Source organism: Punica granatum, chromosome 5 (genome assembly GCF_007655135.1).
Source record: "Punica granatum isolate Tunisia-2019 chromosome 5, ASM765513v2, whole genome shotgun sequence".
Lineage (NCBI taxonomy): Eukaryota > Viridiplantae > Streptophyta > Magnoliopsida > Myrtales > Lythraceae > Punica > Punica granatum.
Window position 1 is genome coordinate 24,961,993 of NC_045131.1, and position 23,044 is coordinate 24,985,036.

Sequence of the window (23,044 nt, forward strand, 5' to 3'; positions counted from 1 at the left end):
TTTTTTCTCAACTATTATTACTTTTCACACTTTCTCATAATTCAACAACACAATTATTACAACCCAAATAAAATCAAAACTCAACTCTACTTAACTCTAAAACCAAACACTCCATAAAAAATAAGCAAAGTATTCCTTCAATCAAATTCCCACCAAAATTTCGACCAAGAGAGGAAAGAAAGTGTGTTGTCTTCGGATTAAAACTGCTTGTGAATATTTGATTCCTCTTCCTTATGTTTAAGATTAAATCTGGGGAGTCCATGTGGTGGGGGATCATCATCAATTTCGAAGATTCGCAAGATCATAAAATTTGAAGGTACTTGATAACCTTGCCGATTAATCTTAAACATAAGGACTGATTGGTAACCTTGCTTATTAATTCAAAAAACAATGCATTTTCTTTTCTCTTTTAGCTGGAAATTTGATCGGAATTTGATTAAGGGGTACCTTGTTTATTTTCCGATAACATCAGGTGCCACTCCACAAAAATTTTGAAGTTAGGGTAGGCAAATCCAAACTCACACTCTAAGTCAAGTGCATTTAACTCAGAATAGTATTAGACAAGAAAGCATAAGAACACTCAACAACGATAAACCATATCTGACAACAGGCGGGGGATCGATCGGACATAAAAGGAGACCCACAAAAATTCATGCCCTGAATCATAAAGAATCAGCTCAAGGAAGGTGAGAATCAGAAAAGCCATGGAGGAGGAGAAGAGGCCCATACTCCAATTCGCACCGTTTCAGAGCGTGGTGGACGAGGGTTTCTGGCACCGGTTGTCTTCCCTCAAACTCAACGAACTTGGCATCGACGATTCCCCCATTCCAATCTCCGGTCAGCCACATCTGGGTTCAGTTAATATCGCAAAAGTTTTCAGCTTCATGTTTGTTTGTTTGAAGTAGATGTAATTCAAGATCAAATTTTTTTGTTGCAATGTGTACCTGTCTCATTGATTGTGGAGTATTCAAGGAACAATCAAGATGAAATCTCGTTTTATGCCCAGTTATTGTGATTCTGCTATGGATTGTTGTTGGCTTCGTTGTCGTTTCGATGAGAATTTTGCTGAGCCCTTCCTGCAGGTTTCTATGCGCCCTGCTCGCACCCTCAAGTGTCGAATCATCTCACCCTTTTGTCGGAGTCTTTGCCTTCTGAAGCTAGCGAGAAATCTTCCACTAGCCATGGGAATAGGAATAGATGCTGGGTTCCTGGAACGCTTTACAATACTAACACCTTGGAAACATACCATGGTCTAGATAAGCAGGCCTTGCTGAAAGCCGAAGCTAAGAAGGTATTCTAGCTATAATTTTGTGAGTATTTGATCGCGTTGATGAGATTCTTCGTTCTAATTAAAAAGCAGTGGGATGGACAGAGTTCAATCAAGGTTCCGGGCTACCTAGATTTCAAATGAAATGCTCATGAAAACTGTTTGTTATTTCTTTTCAATATCTAGTAACTCTTATCTTGGTGTCTCTCTCCCTTGAAATTGATTCCTGCTTCATGATCCTTGTCGATAAAGCGACCTGTGGGCTGTGGCCCATTAAGGGTAAGCGAATGTCAAGGGAATGGAATAAAATACTACGCAGATTTTGTTGCTGTAGATTTTTATTGATCTCCCATTCTACCAATCAAAAGAGAACATAAACTTCAATATATTCTCAGCATGGGAAGTTTTTATTTTCTTGGCCATCATTAAGAAGGAAAAGTCTGTAGGATTGGCTGTTTGGTTTTGGACAAAATGGTTCAAGCATCTCCTTCCCGCATGGAGAAGTGCATTTAGATCCCTCGTATCGTCTTTTTCTCCATGAAAGCAAATGCAACTTTCTTGCTTTATCGAAGAGCACATCTTGTTATACGAGACTTTTTTTACATTATTTACCAGTATCTATCGAGAATACGGAAAATGTCACACTATATTGCACTGGACCTGAGATGACTTTCTTGGTTTCATCAGAAAAGAACGGAAAGTAACTTTACCCTTCCTTTATAATCATTAGATTTGGGATGACATTCATTCCGGAAAAGCTGTGGAGGATAGTACCCTACTTTCTCGGTTTCTTCTCATCTCATACGCAGACCTAAAGAAGTGGAGCTTCCATTATTGGTTTGCCTTCCCTGCTCTGGTTCTCGAACCCGCTGCAACTTTAAATGACATTAAGCCTGCTTCGCAGTGGTTTAGCTCGAAGGAGGTGCATTTTTTGTTCATTTGGAACATTCCATTTATTAATCTTGTTTTCCTTGTATTTTAAGTAAGCTATTTTACTATGTAGGCAGAATCCTTGTCTGCTGCTTGCAATGAATGGCGTCAAATGACTGCAACTGCTGGTGGGTTTTCCTTCTTACAAGCATAACTTCTGTTTGTCTCTGTTCTTTCCATAGAAAACTTTTCCATCCATTTTATTTGGCTAATAAACTGTACAATCCTTTTGTTTGTGAAAAACTCTCTGTTTCTCTATTTTTCCTTTCCTGAAGGAAACAAGTTTTGAAGGTATTGAGTGTCTGATTTCATTTTGGAATATGTCTTATCTGATGATTCATGAGAACTTTCTGGAGAAAATTGAATAAGGAATTTACTGGAAACTAGGGAGTTTTTCTACAACAAAGCTACTGTTAAATGTGATTGACATATTTATCTGATTGGGATCTAAAAATGTATATGTGCACGAGTCTATTGCAGATGTACCCTTCTTTTTGGTTAGTGTTAAATCAGACTCGTCAGTCAGCCTAAGGCCACTGAAGGATTGGGAATTGTGCGACGGTGATGGTCAACAGGTCTGTTTGAGGCTATCAATCACTATTATCTTTTCCAGCTATTTTGGGGCCATGTTTTATTTGAATGATATTTCGGCAAATAATTTTCATGTTGCAGTTGTTGTTGGTTTTTACGACCCTTGTCACCTTCCCAATAATCCTGGCTGGCCTCTCCGCAACTTGCTTGCTCTTATTGCAGCTCGATGGAACATCAACAAGGTCCGTTTTTTGTGCTACCGCGAGAACCGGGGTTTTGCAGATCTCGGACTGTCCCTTGTTGGTGAAGCCCTAGTCTCTGTTCCCACAGGTAGATAGGCAGAAATTGGGTAACTGCTCTGTTCTGATTTCGAATTTTTTTCTCACCTCACCTTTTCTGGTGCTAATTAATGACTCTGGATATGATTACATCCATCCCCATAATATCAGTGAAATTATACACATCTCGTTAGGTTGTAAACTTTTTGTATTATTTCCTCGGCAATGGGTTTGTGTTGGGTTTACAAGATTGGAAGTGTTGGTCCTAATTCACTGAAGCCTTCGTTATGGCACATTAATTTGAAGTAGATGAAAAGATAATTTAAAACTCTTTTCTGCCAAAAATGCATGTATTTATGGTCTGCTTGCAAAGGAGAATCGGTTTTGAAACACGTGAGCTGTTTCGTTATAAGACCTTCGATATCTAAGGTGGCTTCAAAAATCAATCTTTTCTGATACAATAGGATGGAGAGATCATGACTGTGTGCCCACCGCTGTGGGATGGGAGCTCAACCGGAGCAAGAAAGGATCCCGGTGCATCAGCCTTGCGAAGACGATGGATCCCACGAGGTAAATACATCAAGCATAGCTGCTCTATAGGGATGTCTCTGGCTCCACAAAAACTGGGCACTGGAACCAGTTTGAACTGGATTTTCCGGTGTCCTTATCTGTGGTTTGGTTGAGAGATAACTTTAAGACTGTATCTCTGCTTTTCTTGATTCTATTCAAGAGCTGAATGGAGCTGTACTCCTCAAATACCCCTGTATTTACAGGTTGGTAGTAACTGCCGCAGATTTGAACTTGAAGCTGATGAGGTGGCGGGCCCTGCCGTCTCTTGATTTAAATGTTCTGTTCTCCGTGAAGTGTCTCCTGCTTGGAGCTGGTACTCTTGGGTGCCAGGTTGCACGCATGCTCATGGTAAGTGTTTGAGGGGGAAAAAAGAATGTTCAGATGATTTTGCCACATAGTTACCATGGTTGGACCGAGCATCAAACTGGTCAAGGTATATGGGAGTTTAATGAGTCCAACCGCTTATATAGTAGTTATCTTTATTTGTTATTAATAAAGGATATAGTAGATTTTCTGCTTTGGGTCTGCATCACTAAGAATCAGCTAGTATAGTATGGTTTGTAAAGTGAAGTGAGACCGGTTTAGTCTAGTAAGAACAGGTTCTTGCGCATTTCAGTCCATGACCTAGACTCCAACCGTGCAGGTCCCCAATTTTTTGTCAAACCAGCTGCACCATTCTGGTTCTGATAAATATGTCCACAGGGCCAAGAAAGGACAATAAATTTCTCTGTGATCTCCAAATCAAGAGAATTCTTATGCATCATTAATAAAAATTGCCATCAACTCCTGAATTCACTAACCGATCAGAGTTTCCAATCTGCCAGGCTCATTCGTCCTTACAACACTTATCCTGGTTTCTGTCTTTGCTGATATGTATGTTGGAAAAAAGAATGTTCAGATGATTTTGCCACATAGTTACCATGGTTGGACCGAGCATCAAACTGGTCAAGGTATATGAGTTTTAATGAGTCCAACCGCTTATATAGTAGTTATCTTTATTTGTTATTAATAAAGGATATAGTAGATTTTCTGCTTTGGGTCTGCATCACTAAGAATCAGCTAGTATAGTATGGTTTGTAAAGTGAAGTGAGACCGGTTTAGTCTAGTAAGAACAGGTTCTTGCGCATTTCAGTCCATGACCTAGACTCCAACCGTGCAGGTCCCAATTTTTGTCAAACCAGCTGCACCATTCTGGTTCTGATAAATATGTCCACAGGGCCAAGAAAGGACAATAAATTTCTCTGTGATCTCCAAATCAAGAGAATTCTTATGCATCATTAATAAAAATTGCCATCAACTCCTGAATTCACTAACCGATCAGAGTTTCCAATCTGCCAGGCTCATTCGTCCTTACAACACTTATCCTGGTTTCTGTCTTTGCTGATATGTATGTTTTCAACAAGCACTGTTAATATTTGCAGGCTTGGGGTGTTAGGAAAATCACCCTAGTTGATAATGGCAGAGTGGCTGTGTCTAATCCGTTGAGGCAATCATTATATACGCTGGATGACTGCTTGAATGGTGGCGAATATAAGGCCATTGCTGCTGTTAAGAGCCTCAAGCAGATTTTCCCTGCTGTAGTGAGTGGCAATATTATCATCTTCTGTTTGTCTACATCCCAGAAATAATTGATCTGCTGAATTTTTTTGGCAATTCTGTTTTTGCTGCTTTATTTCTTTTTAGGAAGCTGAAGCCGTGGTGATGTCCATACCAATGCCCGGACATCCAATCTCGAGCCAGGAAGAAGAGAGTGTTCTGAATGATTGCAGGCGCCTGCATGATCTGATCGATTCCCATGATGTTGTCTTCTTGTTGACAGACACAAGGGAAAGTCGCTGGCTACCTACTGTTTTATGTGCCACTTCCAACAAGGTTCCATTAATTATTCCTTTAAGCCTGCTTTTCTATTTTGTTCCTTCGTGACCTAAAAGTTAATTATATATTATTTATTTATTTATTTGTATGTGCAGATTACAATAACAGCAGCTTTAGGGTTTGATAGCTTCTTGGTGATGCGGCATGGGGCGGGTCCATTTAGCTTATCCATTAACATGAGCAACTTATCACTGTCGGAGAATAAAGGAAAGCACAGACTGGGCTGTTACTTCTGCAATGATGTCGTTGCGCCAATTGACGTAATTTAACTTTTAGAATAGATATTAATTTGATCAATCGGCCATTATCTTTCCTTTTTTCTCTTTTTCTTTCATTTTTTTCCTTTCTACTGTTTCTGTTTTTGCCTACGAGATAATTGGGTGCTTCCTCCTTGTGTGCAGTCGACTGCTAATCGCACCCTTGACCAGCAATGCACGGTTACTCGGCCGGGTTTGGCTCCTATCGCTTCAGCACTCGCAGTTGAACTTTTAGTGGGAATCCTACATCATCCTAATGGGTAATACATTCTCATTTCAACTACCTTACATATGATATTTTCACCTTGACCACACATCAGGCCAGCTAACCGTGGGCTCACTCGTCGAACCAGGGCTTTAATGCTTCCACTTTGCATTAATGAAAATGTCATTAAATCATTTGATAGCATTTATAAATGTAAGGAGAACCAGTTCAAGAACAAGAACTGTCCAGAAAATGAGTCAGTGGGCCGGTTCTTTCCAGTTGAAATGGTTCATTTGCGTATCCAGTTTTCTAAGGGCTCTGATCAGTAATCCCTCTTGGGCCGACGAAAACCAGTTAGGATTTTAAAGCTGTGTAATGCCAGCACTAAAGCTATTTTCTTGCATTTAAAAGGCGATCTTAGTTTTCGATTGAATGTTAACAGGGCATATGCGGAAGCAGAACATGCAAATGTGAGTTTAAGTGCAAGCTATGAGCGACCTCTTGGCATTTTGCCCCATCAGATCCGAGGCTCCCTCCCGCAATTCTCCCAGATAACTCTCGTAGGACATAGCTCAAAGAGTTGCACTGCTTGTTCCGAAACTGTAAGTATTTAGCATTACAGAAATGTTGTTAGTTTTGGAAATCAACCTCCGATTAGTATCATTTTTTGAAATTCTGAAACTTTCTTTAACGGCGGACAAATACAGGTGGTGTCAGAGTATAGGAACAGGGGAATGGAATTTGTTCTTCAAGCAATCAATCATCCAACCTACTTAGAGGATCTGACCGGTCTAACAGAGCTGATGAAGTCAGCAAACACTTTTGATTTGGATTGGGACAAAGATGGAGATGCTATAGACGATGAAGATGAATTTGTCGAAATTTGAAAAACTTATTTGCTTTGCCCTACCGTTTGGATGCTGTGGGAAGTTTCTCTTGCAACTGTACAAAAAATTTGAAGAACAAAATGCTGTACTTTAAATTATATGTTCATTGATATGTGTCTAGGAATTCCACTATGTATAGGTCTTTGATGAGAAACAGAAATTACCAATGGGAAACTATTCTGTAGTTTCATGTTCAGTTTTGCGTTTTTACAGCCCGCGATGGTGTGGACTTGCACCTGAGAATATGGATGTGAAACAACTTGTCGATTCCTCTAGCCTGTGGTCGTCTTTGTGGAGTATCGTCTTTATGGAGTTTGGTAATGCTTATCTTGATCGAACTATGCAGTCATGTTTGATGGGATTGGAAACCTCGGGACTCATCCGTGTTCATGAGTTCCTTTCATCTTTTCTCCATTCTGTGTAGACTACCTGCATGCTGAAGACTCGGAAATCCACAAACACTGATTGTAGCCAGTCGTAGATGGGATGCGGAGTCCATGGTTACATGGTATGTCTATATTTTCTTGACGTGTGGGGAGGTTACTTATATCGATCGTGTCAGGTTGATGTGAGAATGGGTCCCGATAAGTGGTCATATGAGGAGACCGAAAAAGCAACAGTCGTCCATTAGGAGCAATTCGTGAGTCCCAAGTCTGCCACTACAAATGCTCCCCCGCACACATCATGAAATGAGTCGTTTAAGAGCATTTCCTTCCTTCCAATCAAATGAACGAAGAGTGGCCTTTTCTCTCGTCAGGTGCTGACGAGATACGACTTGGAGTCGAAGCCGAAAACATTTTCAGGGCAAGGTTAGTTGCTCCTGAGGTGTAAGCGCGGTTCGTTGAGAATAACCGATTGATATTCGGGATGGTTTTTTATTTAAGGAACTTACTAAATCCCAATCTGTCGAGGCATGACGATAAACATAATTACTACACGATCACATCATTTTGGTACCTTGGTTGGAAGTTCCATTTTGATGCGTCAAGGAATTAACTTTTGTCCTAAAAGTCAAGAAATTTTTCCGTGATCCTATCTCATTACATGGCTTAAGGAACACCATTTAGATTGCTAGAAATGAGAGAATGGATGTTAAATGTTCGGGTAATTGCCATAAAAATTATTAATGATAAAACTCTTATCTGTTTTTCCTCAACACGTATCAATAGTGAAAGTCTGAGAAGAAATAATTGATTCCACCGAGCACCAAGGTGAATGAGATATATCAATGGCGAGTTTTTGATAATTATATCAATAGTAAGTTCGTTTCACGGGAAAATCTTCCAAGGATCGGCCCCAGAGGAAATTGATTGCCGCCCAAGCAATCGATCCAGTAATCTCTACGTGACGCCGTTAAATTCACCGTGTATCCACTCAAATTGACTAAATTTGGTTGTCCTCTGAACCCAATCTCATATGATGCAAGCCTCTAATTTTTTCCCCGTTGAAATGCCTGGATCCTTAGGTTTTCTGCTATTAATCTCCCATTCAAGTATAAATTTATTCCTAATCACGAGATATTTTCAATAAGTTGAAATTTTATCCGTTTTCAATGCGGTTTATGTAGATTGGTAAGGGATTGTCATTATTAGGATTTCGGTATTGGCAGGCCAACTATGATTGTATTGTGCCTTACTCATGTGATTTCATAGATTTTTCTTCGTAATTAGCTTGGAAAATCCCTCCGATATTTCTGATCTTGTAATTTATCTCTTGAACATTTTACCATGTATTTATTTTTGAAGTAATGATAAAATCCTCATTACGTCCGAGGAAAAAAAATAGTTTTCAATGAGTTTCGAAATTATACTGCATTTAAAATCCATCTACTAAGAGAGTGATTTGCTTTAATTGGAAAAGAAAAAAAGAAGAAAAAAAAAACAGAGTAATTTGCTACACGCCTCTAATTCATCCCATATGCTCATTATCCTAATAGACATGCAGAAGAATATATTAATATAGATGGCTTTCCAAGATAGATGATATAGTGAATAGGAAGGCAAGTATTTTGCCCTTTTGGAAAATCGTGAGGTATCAACACATGTTTCATTCTCTGTCGAGATAAAGATAAGTAGATGATCTATCCAAGTTTTGCCCCACTCAACCATCCTATGTGTGGAAGGTTGCAGCAAGAGAGAGAATTCGTGGGTACACCTCATACTAGCACCCAAGCCCAATTTATCCATCCATCCATATAAGTTCCAAAATATAATAATAATAAAATAATTTCTCGATTAAACTCACCATTCATGTGAACATTTGCATGTTCGCAATGAGGCAGATAAATCTAGGTATACAGTTGATGTACGTAGCAAGTCACACGATAAGAAGTATTCTCCCGCATTGAAGCACCATAACTCGATTGTAAAATGTGTTGCAAGCTTTCGCCATCACGGGACCACCGAACCAACTCACTAGGTTAAGGGAAATCTCTTGATTTCCTCCACCACAAAAAATTAATACCCACAAGCCCTAGTTTTACCCAACTGTTTCACACGTGGGAAATTAGTAAAACTTACATAGAGATAATATATAGTAAGAAAATACTTATAATCGGAGGCCACCAAAATTCTCACCAAATTTTGTCAAAATTGGTGAGTAATTGCTCTCGCTCGAAGTGGTGCACTAACTAACATGGGGCTGCCAATTAATTAGGCTCTTATTGACCAAAGAAAGCATGAATTTAATTAGGTACCAATGGCTATTGGTTTGATTTTCAAGTAGTCCATTTCGTGGACACTTCTATTTCCTTCTAATATTTGGTGGTGGCAGGTTCAACCAACCGCAAACCATATGATATCATCCCAAATTTCTAGCTCAAAGTAACTGATCAATTAGCAATAGAACTTTGAAGTACTGTGTGGATATTTTCATGTTCCTGGCAGCACGAGCACCGTGTAAATACGATACTTGATAACCATGAGATTGTGTCTTGGTAACAAACTGAGCACTAGGTAAATAGGAATAATGAACCATGATTACTATTACTAATAAATTAAGGACGCCTTGTAATTTCACCAAGGAAAATGTATATGTATATATATAATATGGTGCTTGATGTTGATAAAAATATGTAGGAAACTGAGTCGAGGATCTTTTCTGATTATAATTTGGATTTGAATGTTTAAGTAATTTTTAAATCAGTTATAAGGAAACTTATAGATAAAGGGGATATAATGCAATTTATCGGCTAAAACTAATTATGATCATACCTCAGCTTGATTCTAATCACAATGCATAATTTTTAGTGAGTTTTACCTATTGATTAAAACTAATTCATTTATAGGTGTCGATTTGATCATGATCTCAAGGTATTTCTGATGAGTTTCAAACACTTGTATTACATGCAAAGAAAGATTGAGTTCTTTTCCCCATTCAATTATTCATCCTTCTAAATATGTTACAATATTTCTCAGTATTTACGCTTTTATCCGCTAATTTATCGGTGCATTACAAAATAAACAATTATTATCAGCTAAATTGAAATTTTAAAGGAATTTAATAATATTCAAACAGAACAGGAAAAGGGCAACAAAAAAATAAAGGAAACTATTGTATAATGTCACACGTACTTTGAGTTTTTCCCATTAAAACTCTCATGGAAGGTCCTTTGGGAGTCTAAAATCAAAGGACAACACAAATCTTTCTCATGTGATGTCTGCTCTCCCTGCATGCATGCATTTGATCTTCAAATCTAATTACTTCTCTTCTGTCCTGTCCCCTTTAGGCATGGGCTATATGTATAACTCATTTCATCCCCCTCCAATAATGCACAACTACTAATGTCAATGAGTAGAAGTAGGTTCGGAACCCATTCATTTTATATGTTTTTTGTCCACACTACATACGAGGGCAGGCGTTGATCGCTACTTCTAAAGAAAACCATCATGTGTGAAATTGGAGTGACCGAATTATGTAATGAAAAATAATTAGCAATCTCGAGGGATTTGGGCTGACAGTTAAGTTAGCACATATCCGCATTAGTTATCAGGATTCAAATTGATTCCCTCGGAGCTAACTTGCAGAGATCTGTCCATGTGAATCCCATAAGCTGAGCATGAATTATTTTTTTTCTAATTCGTCATAAAAAACATAAATTAGTACGACCATAAATTAGTATGACTTTCAAGTCACTTTATTTTTATTCCTTTTTTCCTTACTCTCTCAGGAATCATGAGCCTTTCTGGTAATGGAAAAATAAATAAATAAAATCATTTATTTCTAGGGACAGATGCAGCATTTTGGAAAGAGGCCAGGTCATTCGAGGGGCAAATAGAAGTATAAATAGATTTTGAACCGGGGCAAATATATATAATTTCATCGAGAATTAAAGAACAATATGTGCATTTCTATTGAGCTTCATGGTTTTTGTTGGAGATGCCTGGCATTAAGCCCGAAAGACCCAAATAATAGAAAACCCGGTAGGCGACGACGAGATCGGTCAAAAAGAGGAAGAGGCGATATATTTCCTATTGTCTAGGGATTCTATTGTATTTTTTGAATATTTGAAGAGTGAAATATTCTTAGGAGGTATTAGGGATATTTCTAGGATATCTTTAGATTATTTAAAAGGAGAAATATTTATATCTCAAAGGAAAGATTATTCTAGAAGGATTTATGATATCTTTGAGATATGAAGGGTCTTGTATCTATATATAGGAAGTGAGTCTTGTACTCGAGGGACGGTAAGTGTTGGGTGAGATCTTTTAGGAATTCTCTCAAGAATATTTTCTCTGTAACTTCAGGGTTTTTAGAGTAAGAAAGGTGAGAGAATTGAGAGGTCTGGAAAGACTCTTCTCCATGAGGTTCAGATTGATAATGGGGTTTGGGAAACACGAGTGATATCTCGGTTGTAATCTATGGTCTTGTTTGATCTAATGGATTCTCTCACTCTGTCCGTGGATGTTTCCATCGACTTGAGGGTTTTACCACGTACTTTTGGTGCCGTTATTTTTCGATTTCTCGTGATTCTAATCTCGTTTGGATATCTTTGGAACAACAATTGGTATTAGAGCATAGGTTTGGGGCTGTTAAAGATGTCGAGCGCGAGATTCGAGGTGAAAGAATTCGATGGGACAAACAATTTCAGATTATGCCAGATAAAGATGAAGCCTTTGCTTGTTTAGCATGGCCTAAAAGGGAGCACTAAGAGGAGAAGACAAACTGGATCCGACCCTGACGATAGACCGGAAGAAGTCAGTCATGGCTAAGGCTCTTAGCATAATCCCACTTAGCTTGCCAAACAAAGTCCTGCGGGAGGTATGGGATCTGGGCTCGGTGCCGGAAGTGTGGAAGAAGCTAGAATCGCTATATCTGCAGAAGTCCTTGACGAAGCGGCCGTTGTACCAGCTAAGATTGACTTTGGGAACCTCTGTAGGTGATCACAAGGATTTGTTCAATTAGATTGTGATGGATCTCACCAATGTGGATGTCAAGATAGAAGACGAGGTTCAAGCCTTGTTGTTATTGTGCTCTCTGTCGGAGTCCTATGAGAGCTTCATCGACACCATGCTTTACTGAGGACAAGCATCACCTTGGAAGACGTCAAGGTGTTGTTGAACCTGAAGGAGTTACAAAAGAAGGTGACCGGCTACTAGGGGAGCGATAGTGAGGGACTTATCGCAAAAGGCAGATCAACATAAAAGAGTCGTAGCAGGTGCAAGTCAAGGCGTCGTAAAAGGACTTGCTAGATTTGCAACGAGGAAGGCCATCTCAAGCGGGACTGTCAAAGGCGAAAAGTCAAGGCATCGACGAATATAGGTGTAACAGAGCAAAGCGATGGAGAATGAAATATTCTCTTAGCTGCAGCAGATAGCGGGACAATGACTCTCATTAGATCGGGTCGATTAGGTACATCGTGGGTTCTCGATTCGGGTAGCTCTTACCATATTTCTAATGAAAGAGAGTTGTTTACTGCTTATCAGAAGACAAAAGGTCGTAGAATTCTCATAATAGATGGTTAGACATGTAATATTGACAGGTTGGGTAGAGTTAGAATTGAGATTTATGATAGTAGTGAGATAATATTGTTAGATGTTAGGCGTGTCTTGGGTATAAGGAAAATTTTGATATGGTTAGGAAGTCTTGATACTCTTGGTTACAAGTACATGGGCAAAGGTGGAGTTTTGAAGGCCTTGAAGGGAGCTCTTGTGGTGATGAAATGGTTGTTGCGAAACTGGCTGTATGTTATGTAAGGTAAAGACGATGCTATGACAACATTCGAGAGGTCAACTCCTTAAGAAAAGTACTTGGGTGATCTCGACCTTGACAAGATGGATGGGTACAGGTCATTGCACTCGATCAGTAAGTCCTCGAAATTCCTTGTCAATCGAGCTATTACTTTTGATGAAGCTGCTTTGGTGGAGCGGTGTAAGAGTGGGAGCCAAGGACATATGGAGAAACTTGTGAAGAAGGTGGAGTTCGTGGTGGAAGAACCGAAGACTCCTAAGACTCAGCATGCAGTGGTAGAAGATGTTCAGATAGGAAGGTCTAAGGGGAGGCAACATTCTCTATGGAATAGTTCGCGAACAAGGGATAGGCAGAGGGAGTATTTGAGATTGCGGAATTGCTTCAGACTTGCGGAGTTAGTGGTCTCAGGCAATGCTGAAGTCAGGGATACGACTTGTAGATGAGTCAGCTTTGGAATGTGCACAAAAGGAAAGCTGAGCAAGGTCGGCATCTTGAAGGAGTCCAAGGGTGGCTTGGGCTAAAGCGGTATGCATGCAAGGTGAGGTGGAGCTTGGTAGAAGCTGTGACAGAGCAGTCAAGTAGGAGGCGGATCATGCTTGGCTGAATGAGAGCTAAGGTAGAGATTTGTTAGAAATGTCTCACATTAAGCCCGAAAGACCCGAAGAATTTAAGACCCAGTAAACGGCAACGAGATCGGTTGAAAAGAGAAAGAGACAATATATTTCCTATTTTCTTGGAATTTCATTTTATCTTTTTAATATTTAAAGAGTGAAATATTCCTAGGAGATATTAGAAATATTTTTAGGAACGTTTTAGATTATTTAAAAGGGTAAATTACAAAAAAAAAACTCAAGTTTTGTAAAATGTCTCAATTTTGTCCTAAATTTTGTTTTGTAACAAAAAAAACCATAAGTTTTCTAAAATGTCTCAAAAATGACATCCGTTATAACTTTCGTCAATTTTTGCTGCTGATGGTGGGTCCCTTTAACAGTCCACGTAGGTCAGACGTAGGCAAAAATTGACAGAAGTTATAACGGAGGTCATTTTTGAGACATTTTAGAAAACTTATGATTTTTTTGTTACAAAACAAAATTTAGGACAAAACTGAGATATTTTACAAAACTTGGGTTTTTTTTTTGTAATTTGCCCTATTTAAAATGGGAAATATTTATATCTCAAATGGAAGATTATTCTTGAGGGATTTATGATATCTTTGAAATATGGAGGTCTTGTATGTATACGGAGAGTGAGTCTTGTACTTGTGAGAGACAGTAAGTGTGAGGTGAGATTTTTAAAAAATTCTTTCTATAATACTTTCTCTGTAACTCTAGGGTTTTTAAAGTGAGAAAGGTGAGAGAATTGAGAGGTCGAGAAAGACTCTTCTCGGTGAGGTTCAGGTCGGTAAGGGGGCTTAGGAAACATGAGTGATATCTCAGTTGTAATCTCCTATTGTTTGATCCAGTGGATACTTCTACTCTGTCCATGGATGTTTCCTCTGGTTGATGGTTTTACCACGTATATTTAGTGTCGTTATTTTTCGATTTCTCGTGATTCTAATTTTGTTTGGACGTCTTTGGAACAACAGTTTTAGAAGGGCAATTGCCCCACTCAGCGCTCGCTTTGACCCATCCCTAATTATTTCAATATTTCCAAGTAACATGAGAAGAATTAACAAGCAAGAGAACTTGTTTATTGGGAGAGTGGGAGAAGAAGGTAACAGTACATTTAGAATGCCCTCAACCTCTGAAGTCAATTGTTGATCAAAAGCTTCCTCATATAAATTAGAAGACCAAACCCCAAACTGTTCCTCTCTCGTCCTCCGTCTCTCTCCCTACAGTTCTTTGTGTCTCTTTAACAAACAAACATGTCTTCCTCATCTTCCACTTCTTCATCTTCATCATCATCAGTTTGGCAACTCTCTTACAGGAAGCTTCGATTCTTCACCCGCATAAGGCGATTCCTCCGCTCCAAAACGGCCGGAACTGCCAATCATAAGTCCTCATCCAAGTCCTTCGACCGATCAGCCGATAACAATATTAATTCTGCTGCCCTCAGCGTTAACACCGGACAAGCTGTGGAAGAGCATGACTCATCGACCATATTGCAGAGGGCAGTCAAGAGACTCCACTTCGGGGGCCCGGAGGAGAAGAAGGCAGCGGCTATTGAGATCGAGAGATTGGCTAGAGAGGACGTGAAGGTGAAGAAGTTGATGGCCGAGCTCAGAGTCATCCCTGCCCTTGTGGAGATGGTGGCAGCGATCGGGCAGCAGCAGGCCGCGGTCGGGGCCTTGCTCGAGCTCGCCAACGGGACTTACACGTGAGTTTTCCGATCACTATTCAAATCTTTCTTAATTTTCTAATAGTTAATGGTTATCTATCATATAACTGGCTGGGTACGTGCTGGGTGAATGACATCAGTTGTGCTTATAAAAAATATCATCGCGCTGATGGATTTATTAAAACTCCGGCAATTACTACTCCAGAAAAACCGAAACTGTTGTGCTAAATCCTCCGAATGTCTCTTGTTTAGTAATCATCCGTGATATTTTTCACACAAAATACAAGATTGCCTCACTTATAGTTATCTACAATAAGTTTGAGATGGCTGGCAAGCTCTAGTATAGCTAGCTAGGTAGGTGGCAGCTGGTTATAATGCGATTGCGCTTTGTCATAAGTTTTTAGTCTATAATTCATGATAGTTTGGGCTTATTAGCAATTAGCATATATCATTATTGTCCATATTCAGGTTAATTATAACTTTAGTTTTTATACCTTTTTATATATATACATATATATATATATATAGGTATCACATATATAATTGAACCATATATGCTTCAACTGATAGGACGTTTGCAGCTAGAGAATATGGTCGTCTGAATCTAGAACATATGCCCGGACCCCTTCGGTTCACAATGCAATGTGTCATCCTACATATGGCACGATAGTGGAGTGATAACGAAACACCTAATTGGGATATAATCACTTGCACGATGGTGATTGTGGAATATTAGATATTCTCTTCTTAGTTCGTTGCACCATATGGCTTATGCAACGACGATACGTAAAATACTTTTCGGGGGTTGGATTATATTTGCATTCGCATGTCCTAGTTAGTATGAAATCAATTAATTGAGATGACTAGATCATATGCTATTTCTTTTCCATTTTGTAATTTGTAGAGATAAAGAGATAAGGGAAGTAGCCGAGGAGGATGGCTTGCTTAGTGGGACAATTTGTCACTTTCTCTTTGATTTCAAACATTCATTCATCACTCGCTGACTCAGGAGAGAAAACAAATATTTGACAAAGTTCTCTGCACCTTTGAATGCGATACATGTAATATGGATCGACGGGAGGGGGCAGTACTTGATGAAGGAAGGCTAGGGGAGATGATCGCAACCCTAAAATTTTGATAATCAATAGAAATTTACGTATTATTTTTCTTTTCTTTGACAAAAACACGTATAGATCCCTTAATTCGAAGGTTTTATGCTTCTATTTGCCTTTCTAACGACAATCTCCTTTGTCCAAATCCTACCTCCATCCCTGCTGAGGGGCGGCTGCCTTTTGTACTAAAATTTTGATATCTTAAGAAATTTATATATTATTCATGAATTTTTAATGCAATTACTCCCCTAACTCTGAAAACTTACCTCCTTGTTCACCTCACCTAAGAATCCCGACTTCTTGACTCAAATCCTGGATCATCCCTAAACATATGTACGTATACATAGATTATATAACGATTAATAGTTTTCTGGTAGAGTGGGCCCTTAGAGGGCACCGGCAGCCTTTGACTTCGGAGGATGTTATGATGTTGGCATTCACGTGGTGGTTTCCAATCCTTGACACGGTCTGATCATTTGGACTTTTGAAATCCAAAGAAATAATCGAGCTGACATGGGAATATTGTATAGTAGCCCAAGCTCCATGCAAAAATTAATAAATTTTCTGATTTAATTCTCATAAATAAGATAAGACTTATTATTATATATTTTTATTTAAACTTTTTTTTCTTTTTATTAGGATCAAAAGCCTTCATTATTAGCTCGAGAGATTATATGTTATAAGATACAATATTTACTGCCGAAAATACAACCGAGTGATCTTTGTTCGTCGCTAACACCATAAATAATTAATAAGATGTGCCGGGCATATTTTATGTGAATTTTGGTAGAGTCGATCATAATTAGTATTAGAATTAGGATCATGCATGCACAATTAATCAAATCAACAAGACTTCTCTACTTATTTTTCTTTTCGATCAATTTCTATAATTTTTAAAGGGAAGGTGCCTTTCATGGAAGGGACGGATGACCGCCCACTCCTTAAATGCTGTCTCGTTCGTTCCTTTTTGGTTGGAAGATTCTGGCGGGAATTATGCTATCTCAGGAGACATTATGTCTGAGAAATAGATCAGGAGACAGCCATTAAAACCAAATTAAATTTAAATGACTAATTACAATTAATTCCTATTCCCGATTATCAAAAGTAATAATTAATTAATTAATTGGTTACATGAGAGATCATTGAAGTTTGTTCAGATCCCACTTTTCTATGAGATCTTTGGCTATACTTTAAAAAAATATCATATGTTGACCTAACTTTCCATCATGGATCTGAATCTGAGAATCTCATTGACTTTGCCAGTTATTTTATAATCAAAGTGTGGTCCGAGTGTCTCGCCCATTGGATGTCAATTATTAAGTTGGCCTTCTTAATTAGTTCTCTTTCAAATTCAAATTATAGAAGATACAGAAGAGGAAAAAAAGAAGCAAAGTTCAGTGCTAATCGTCAAGTTAACTAACACATGATATACTGGATTTAAGAGATTTTAGATTCAGTTCTTACCAGTAGGATTATTAGCGCAGTAGTTAACATGACATATTTGATTTGATATAATGACAATGTATATCAATTCTCTTTCATAATTCGATGAAATATAAAATAATGGTGTGCAATGCAGTGCCAAACTGCCATGTTAATATTGCATGCTAAAGCAAAGAGGTTCTAGAATCGATTCGATTCTCACTAGGACTTTTGATGCCATATCGTACTGCACATAATTGATATACCCCGAGTAATTAGGGATAATTGCAATTTTTATTTCATTATTCGAGAATTCTTGTACTTACCTAATGGAAATTGCTTTTCTCTTATTTTTTTTTGGGGGGTATGTTTTCAGGAACAAGGCTGTCATGGTGGAAGCAGGAATCTTATCGAAGCTCCCAAGGAACATTGACACAGTGGACGAATTAACAAGACATGAACTCTCAGAACTTCTCTTGTCCCTATCTTCTCCAAAGAACATCCACTTGCCATTGGACTCATCACAAGTCATCCCTTTCACACTGGCCGTTCTGGACTCGGACTCGGGCTCCGAGATCAAAGAATCGTGTCTCGAAACATTGTACAACCTTTCCACGGTGCTAGAGAACGCGGCCAAATTGGGATCCGACAGTTGTCTCGTGGGGTCGATTATGAGGGTGGTTTCGTCATTAAGGGGCCTCTCAGAGAAGGCCCTTGCCACGATCGGGAATATCGTCGTGACGTTCCCGGGAAAGAAAGCTGTGGAAAATTGCGGGTTGGTGCCAGAGAGCCTAATCGAGGTCCTGACATGGGAGGACAACCCCAAATGCCAGGAACTGTCTGCTTATGTTTTGATGGTTTTGGCCCATCATAGCTCAGCCCAACGGGCTAAAATGGCCGCCGCCGGCATCGTCCCCGTCCTCCTAGAAGTAGCCCTCCTGGGCAGCCCATTGGCCCAGAAGAGGGCCCTTAAGTTGCTACAGTGGTTCAAGGACGATCGGCAGGTGAGGGTGGGCCCACACTCTGGGCCGCAAACGCCACGAGTCCCAATCGGGTCCCCAATCGCCGACCACTGTGGTGCCCGGGAAGGGAAGAGGATGATGCAGAGACTGGTGAAGGAGAGCCTGCACAAGAATATGGAACTAATCACCAAGAGAGCGAATGTTGATCCCGGCTCGTCATCGTCGTCCTCCAGGCTCAAGTCTCTTGTGGTGAGCACAAGCTCCAAGAGCTTGCCCTATTGATGAAACGACCGATCGGTGTAAGGCAGATTCCTGGAGTTGAAACCGCATTACTTGTGTAGTAATGTGATATCAATTTGTACATCACGGACATCTACTGAAATCGAAACATCATTATTTTGATTATTTCCAGCCCAAATCTTTCCAGTCCTTTTGGTGTCATTTGGACATGACAAATAAACTTATATAGGCCAATCAAATGTCATATGTACCGTTCAATTGAGAAAAACCTTACACACAAAAATATGATCCAATTAAGAGAGAAAATGAAAACTAATAAAGTGTTGCTTGACTGATAAACAAGTTTAATTCCAATAAGAGGAAAAATACAAGTTCGAGTCTCGAAAAGTACTCTTATTGGCAAGAAAAATTAATTTTAATACTCGATCTTCCAGAATCAAAGTAATGACTCCTACAATTTCAGCCTATAAAAAAGAAAAAAAATGGGAAAGGACAAAGAAAAGGAAAAACTATTCACATGAGAATGCTATTTTTTTTTCCTTTTTTCGTTAAGATCACAATGTTGTTATTATTATTATTATTATTTTGCACTTTAATTCAGAACGGGATAGATACACGAGGAGAAATATAAAAATACTTAAATTTTGATCAGTATTAAGAAATGATTTCAAGTCTCTTTTTAGGATTTTTTTTTCGAGTTTTTCAGGGTATCCGAGTTTCGCTCGACTAATTCCCGGGGCCATGTGTACCCCTCAAGCTTTTCCCCCATTTTTTTCTCTCTTGTTGCAGGTGTGATCTGGTAACAATTGAATTGGCCATTTCCACGGTGCCTTCCCCAGCTTAGCTGGACTGGTTGGCTCCATGATGCCTTCCCCAACTTAGCTGGACTGATCGGCTCCGTGGTGCCTTCCCCAGCTTTATTGGAGTGGTCAACTCTAAGGTGCCCTCTCTGGCCTAGCTAATCGATAGGACCTGTTGGTATGTCTCTGTGAAGTGCTCATGTGCTCAACTACCGCCCTAAGATGTCACGACCTGGCCCATGCCTAACATGGACTGGTAATAGCTGATCAAATAGATTTGCGAAAGCGTATAAAACCTTTTGAAATTAATAGACCACTTTATTCATAACAATATCACAAAGGAAATATGACACTGTAAATCACAAACTTTCCAAAGAACTAATTCTTTTCTAAGAAATATATAAACTTGTCATCTGTTACACCATCTACCATTCGTCCATTATTCCGTCAAACTTGATGATGTGGCTCACTGACGGAGCTGATGTGGCTAATAGCAATTTATGTGTCCGTTTATATGTATGAGTGAGTTGGCTTGGTGGGGCCCAATAACATGAAATGACTTGCTTGCCCTGCATTCCTCCTATTTCTCTCTCGTGCATTTGTGGACAAAACCGTCAACTTGCTCCACCTCCACTTCGTCTTCTTCCTCCTCCTCCCTTCCTACGAGACCCTTTCATCCCACCCCCTTTCTCTTTTATCCTTTCCTCAGAGAAAAAAAAAAAGAAAGAAAAACAACACATGTAAGCATCTCATTTCGGTTCGGACTAGGTCAACCAACTGAAGAGCACATCGAGTTAGAGAGCAAATAAAAGGACACGGGGATCATGCATCAGAAGTTGAAACAAATAAGTTCTCGAGTACTAAGTACTTCATTTCTACTTTCAGTGCCTATTTTTAAAAGGATAGGTGATAATTTGTAAGATTTTATTCTCCAAGGAAGCACATGTAAAACGAATTTTGAAACGTGGTGCCAACTCTCCGGATACCTTGTTTTAAAACCTTAATTGCTTGTACTTTTAATAAAGAAAAAGGCATATTACGTTTCTCTTATTAAAACCCTTTGATTCTCATTATTTATTCATTAGGGAAAGGATTCGAGACGGAGAGATCAATATTCCACGAAGCGAGAAATATTCATATCATGGTGTTTTCTAGATAAAAATTGTTATATGAACCTCAAGATATTTTTTGATAATTTTCTCCGCTCAAATGTGCTTTAAAATCCTGAAAATGAAGTTTTTCGAGAAGTTTAGAGGTGAATGCTTAATTAAATTAGACCAAACTAGTTCAGTTCTGACTTTAAACTCAGTTCCATATTTTACAAAAATTAAGGAGGGTTGGCGCGGGTAGCCACGGTGCCTGTGGCGGTAGGCGCGGTTAGAACCCCGCCCAAAGCCTGTTGTCCTTCTTATCCAAAATGGACAGTTGGCATCCTACGAATCACCAAAATTTGAAAAAATTTCTCAGATTCGCCCCTACAATTTGTAAAGTTACAAAATGGTCTCTGACTCCCATTTGCCTATATATAGATGGTTATTTGCTGAAAAATGGACTTTTTGACCAACTTCATATGCTGAGGTTATGCCAAATTAATGACCCAAAATTCCTAAATTAAGCCTAGGTCTTCCATAATTACTTAGGAGAAACCTGATTAAGCCCTGATTTAGTCTACTGGAGCTCGATTCCCGAAGATTCGTGGAAGAACAAGGTAAAGCATTGCTCAATCAGAGGTTGGTCAGCCTTGGAACCGAGCCCTTTGGCTCGGGTTCAGGTGGGCTCACCCCTCTCCTCTCCTAATCTTGACTTGATATGAATCCTAATAGGATTTTTGGGTACTTTAGTGATGAATCAGTTTAGGATGATTGAAATAGCATGTTAATAGCATGCCCTAGACTATAATTAGGCAGTCTATTACGTGTATATACACTAGGACTAGCTTAATCGTGCTAAATATGGTTGATTTTGCTTGATTGGTGCTTGATTAGGATTAATTGAGTAGTGACATGCTAATTAAGTTCTAATTTGGCTTAATCTTGCTTAATAGCTTGTGATAACATTCTGATAACGTAGTAATTAGGTCCAATTTGTAGTCAATTAGGTTTGATTTGGCTCAAATTGTGTGTAATTGGACTAATTACGAACTTGGCTAGGGGTAATTAGGCTGAAATTTGCGTAATTAGTCGAAATTGGCATGAAATTGAAGTTGCATACATTCTGTAATTTTTTGTGAATTAGGCTTAGACGAGTCAATTTGATGATTTGTTACTTGATTCGGCTTAATCAGGGTAATTGACTTCCAATTGCTTGAAATTAGACTTAATTAGGTTTAATCGGCCTTAATTAGCATAAAATTGACCTCCTAAACATGCTGAAAATTTTTTATTGAATTGATCCGAGAACCAATTGTTTGATTTAGGGGTCAACTAGGATTAATTTGTGATAATTGAGTTGATTAGTCATTTTCTCGTGTAAGAAGGCCTAATTGTGACCGCTTGTTGTATGAATGGAGCCTTTGTTGTATGAATGGCAATGTGATCGAGCGGTATAGTTTCCATTTAAGTCCGATTTTGCTTAATTAGAGTCTAATTAGGAGTAATTAGACCAATTTAGGTGAAATTGACCTAATAAATTGTGCGAATCTTAATTTCGTCTCGTCGGGACCTGCATGCATACGCGCTGATTGCACGGCTTGGGAGTGCCTACCTTCCCAGGGGACGCGCGATTGACACGCGTGAAAAGGAGTCGCCGCTACCAGTTTGCAATTCGAGTGTCGAGGGCCAGTGAGTTGCCGAGGTCAAGATGATAAGGATACACCTAGTTTTTTAAGGCATATGATCTTACGGAATCAGGAGTTTCGAATTCGGGGGTTCTGTTATGTACATGCCTATATCCTCGCACGCCCTATTGGTACTCTAGTTAGTCTAAGGTTTGCTATTTTTAATTTATTTACCACGTTAACTAGGTTTCGCTAGTCTCGCTCATTTTGACATCGTAAATACGTGGAAATAATCGATTTGATTTGAGGAACCGAAAGACAAGCAGATCCTCGGGTCAAGGGTCGGTCCACCGTCCTCGCATCTCGGTTGACCAGATCGTGATGGCTAGTTTGTCGTGTGGACTGAACTCGTGACTCGTGGGTCCCGCTTGTCTCGGGGACCCATAAACCGACTGGATCGATTCCGGCTCTCCAACTTCATGCTTGCCGAATGGGATCTTTACATAAATAAATGTACAAATAAATA

The 23,044-nt window shown here is 39.2% G+C and overlaps 2 protein-coding genes across 2 annotated transcripts; both read left to right on the forward strand.

Moving 5' to 3' along the window:
• Nucleotides 1-559: 559 nt before the first annotated feature.
• Nucleotides 560-7,040, forward strand: LOC116208439 (ubiquitin-like modifier-activating enzyme atg7). Its single transcript, XM_031541887.1, has 14 exons — nucleotides 560-837; nucleotides 1,083-1,291; nucleotides 1,998-2,189; nucleotides 2,271-2,325; nucleotides 2,678-2,776; nucleotides 2,870-3,058; nucleotides 3,471-3,576; nucleotides 3,780-3,924; nucleotides 4,998-5,156; nucleotides 5,260-5,448; nucleotides 5,547-5,711; nucleotides 5,853-5,968; nucleotides 6,356-6,515; nucleotides 6,621-7,040. The coding sequence occupies exons 1-14, from the start codon at nucleotides 705-707 to the stop codon at nucleotides 6,798-6,800; spliced, it is 2,097 nt and encodes a 698-aa protein (XP_031397747.1). The 5' UTR covers nucleotides 560-704; the 3' UTR covers nucleotides 6,801-7,040.
• A 7,672-nt stretch (nucleotides 7,041-14,712) lies between these two features.
• Nucleotides 14,713-19,167, forward strand: LOC116206815 (U-box domain-containing protein 7). Its single transcript, XM_031539621.1, has 2 exons — nucleotides 14,713-15,305; nucleotides 18,177-19,167. Exons 1-2 carry the CDS (start codon nucleotides 14,854-14,856, stop codon nucleotides 19,042-19,044), a joined length of 1,320 nt encoding a protein of 439 aa, XP_031395481.1. The 5' UTR covers nucleotides 14,713-14,853; the 3' UTR covers nucleotides 19,045-19,167.
• Nucleotides 19,168-23,044: the final 3,877 nt, after the last annotated feature.

Excerpts from the sequence above, each read along its gene's own strand:
- LOC116208439 (XM_031541887.1), top strand. The coding sequence starts at position 705 with ATGGAGGAGGAGAAGAGGCCCATACTCCAATTCGCACCGTTTCAGAGC. Across the intron at positions 2,777-2,869 it reads CGGTGATGGTCAACAGGTCT|TTGTTGTTGGTTTTTACGAC; the intron begins GTTTGAGGCTAT and ends TTCATGTTGCAG. Across the intron at positions 3,577-3,779 it reads AAGACGATGGATCCCACGAG|GTTGGTAGTAACTGCCGCAG; the intron begins GTAAATACATCA and ends CTGTATTTACAG.
- LOC116206815 (XM_031539621.1), top strand. The coding sequence starts at position 14,854 with ATGTCTTCCTCATCTTCCACTTCTTCATCTTCATCATCATCAGTTTGG. Across the intron at positions 15,306-18,176 it reads CTCGCCAACGGGACTTACAC|GAACAAGGCTGTCATGGTGG; the intron begins GTGAGTTTTCCG and ends GTATGTTTTCAG.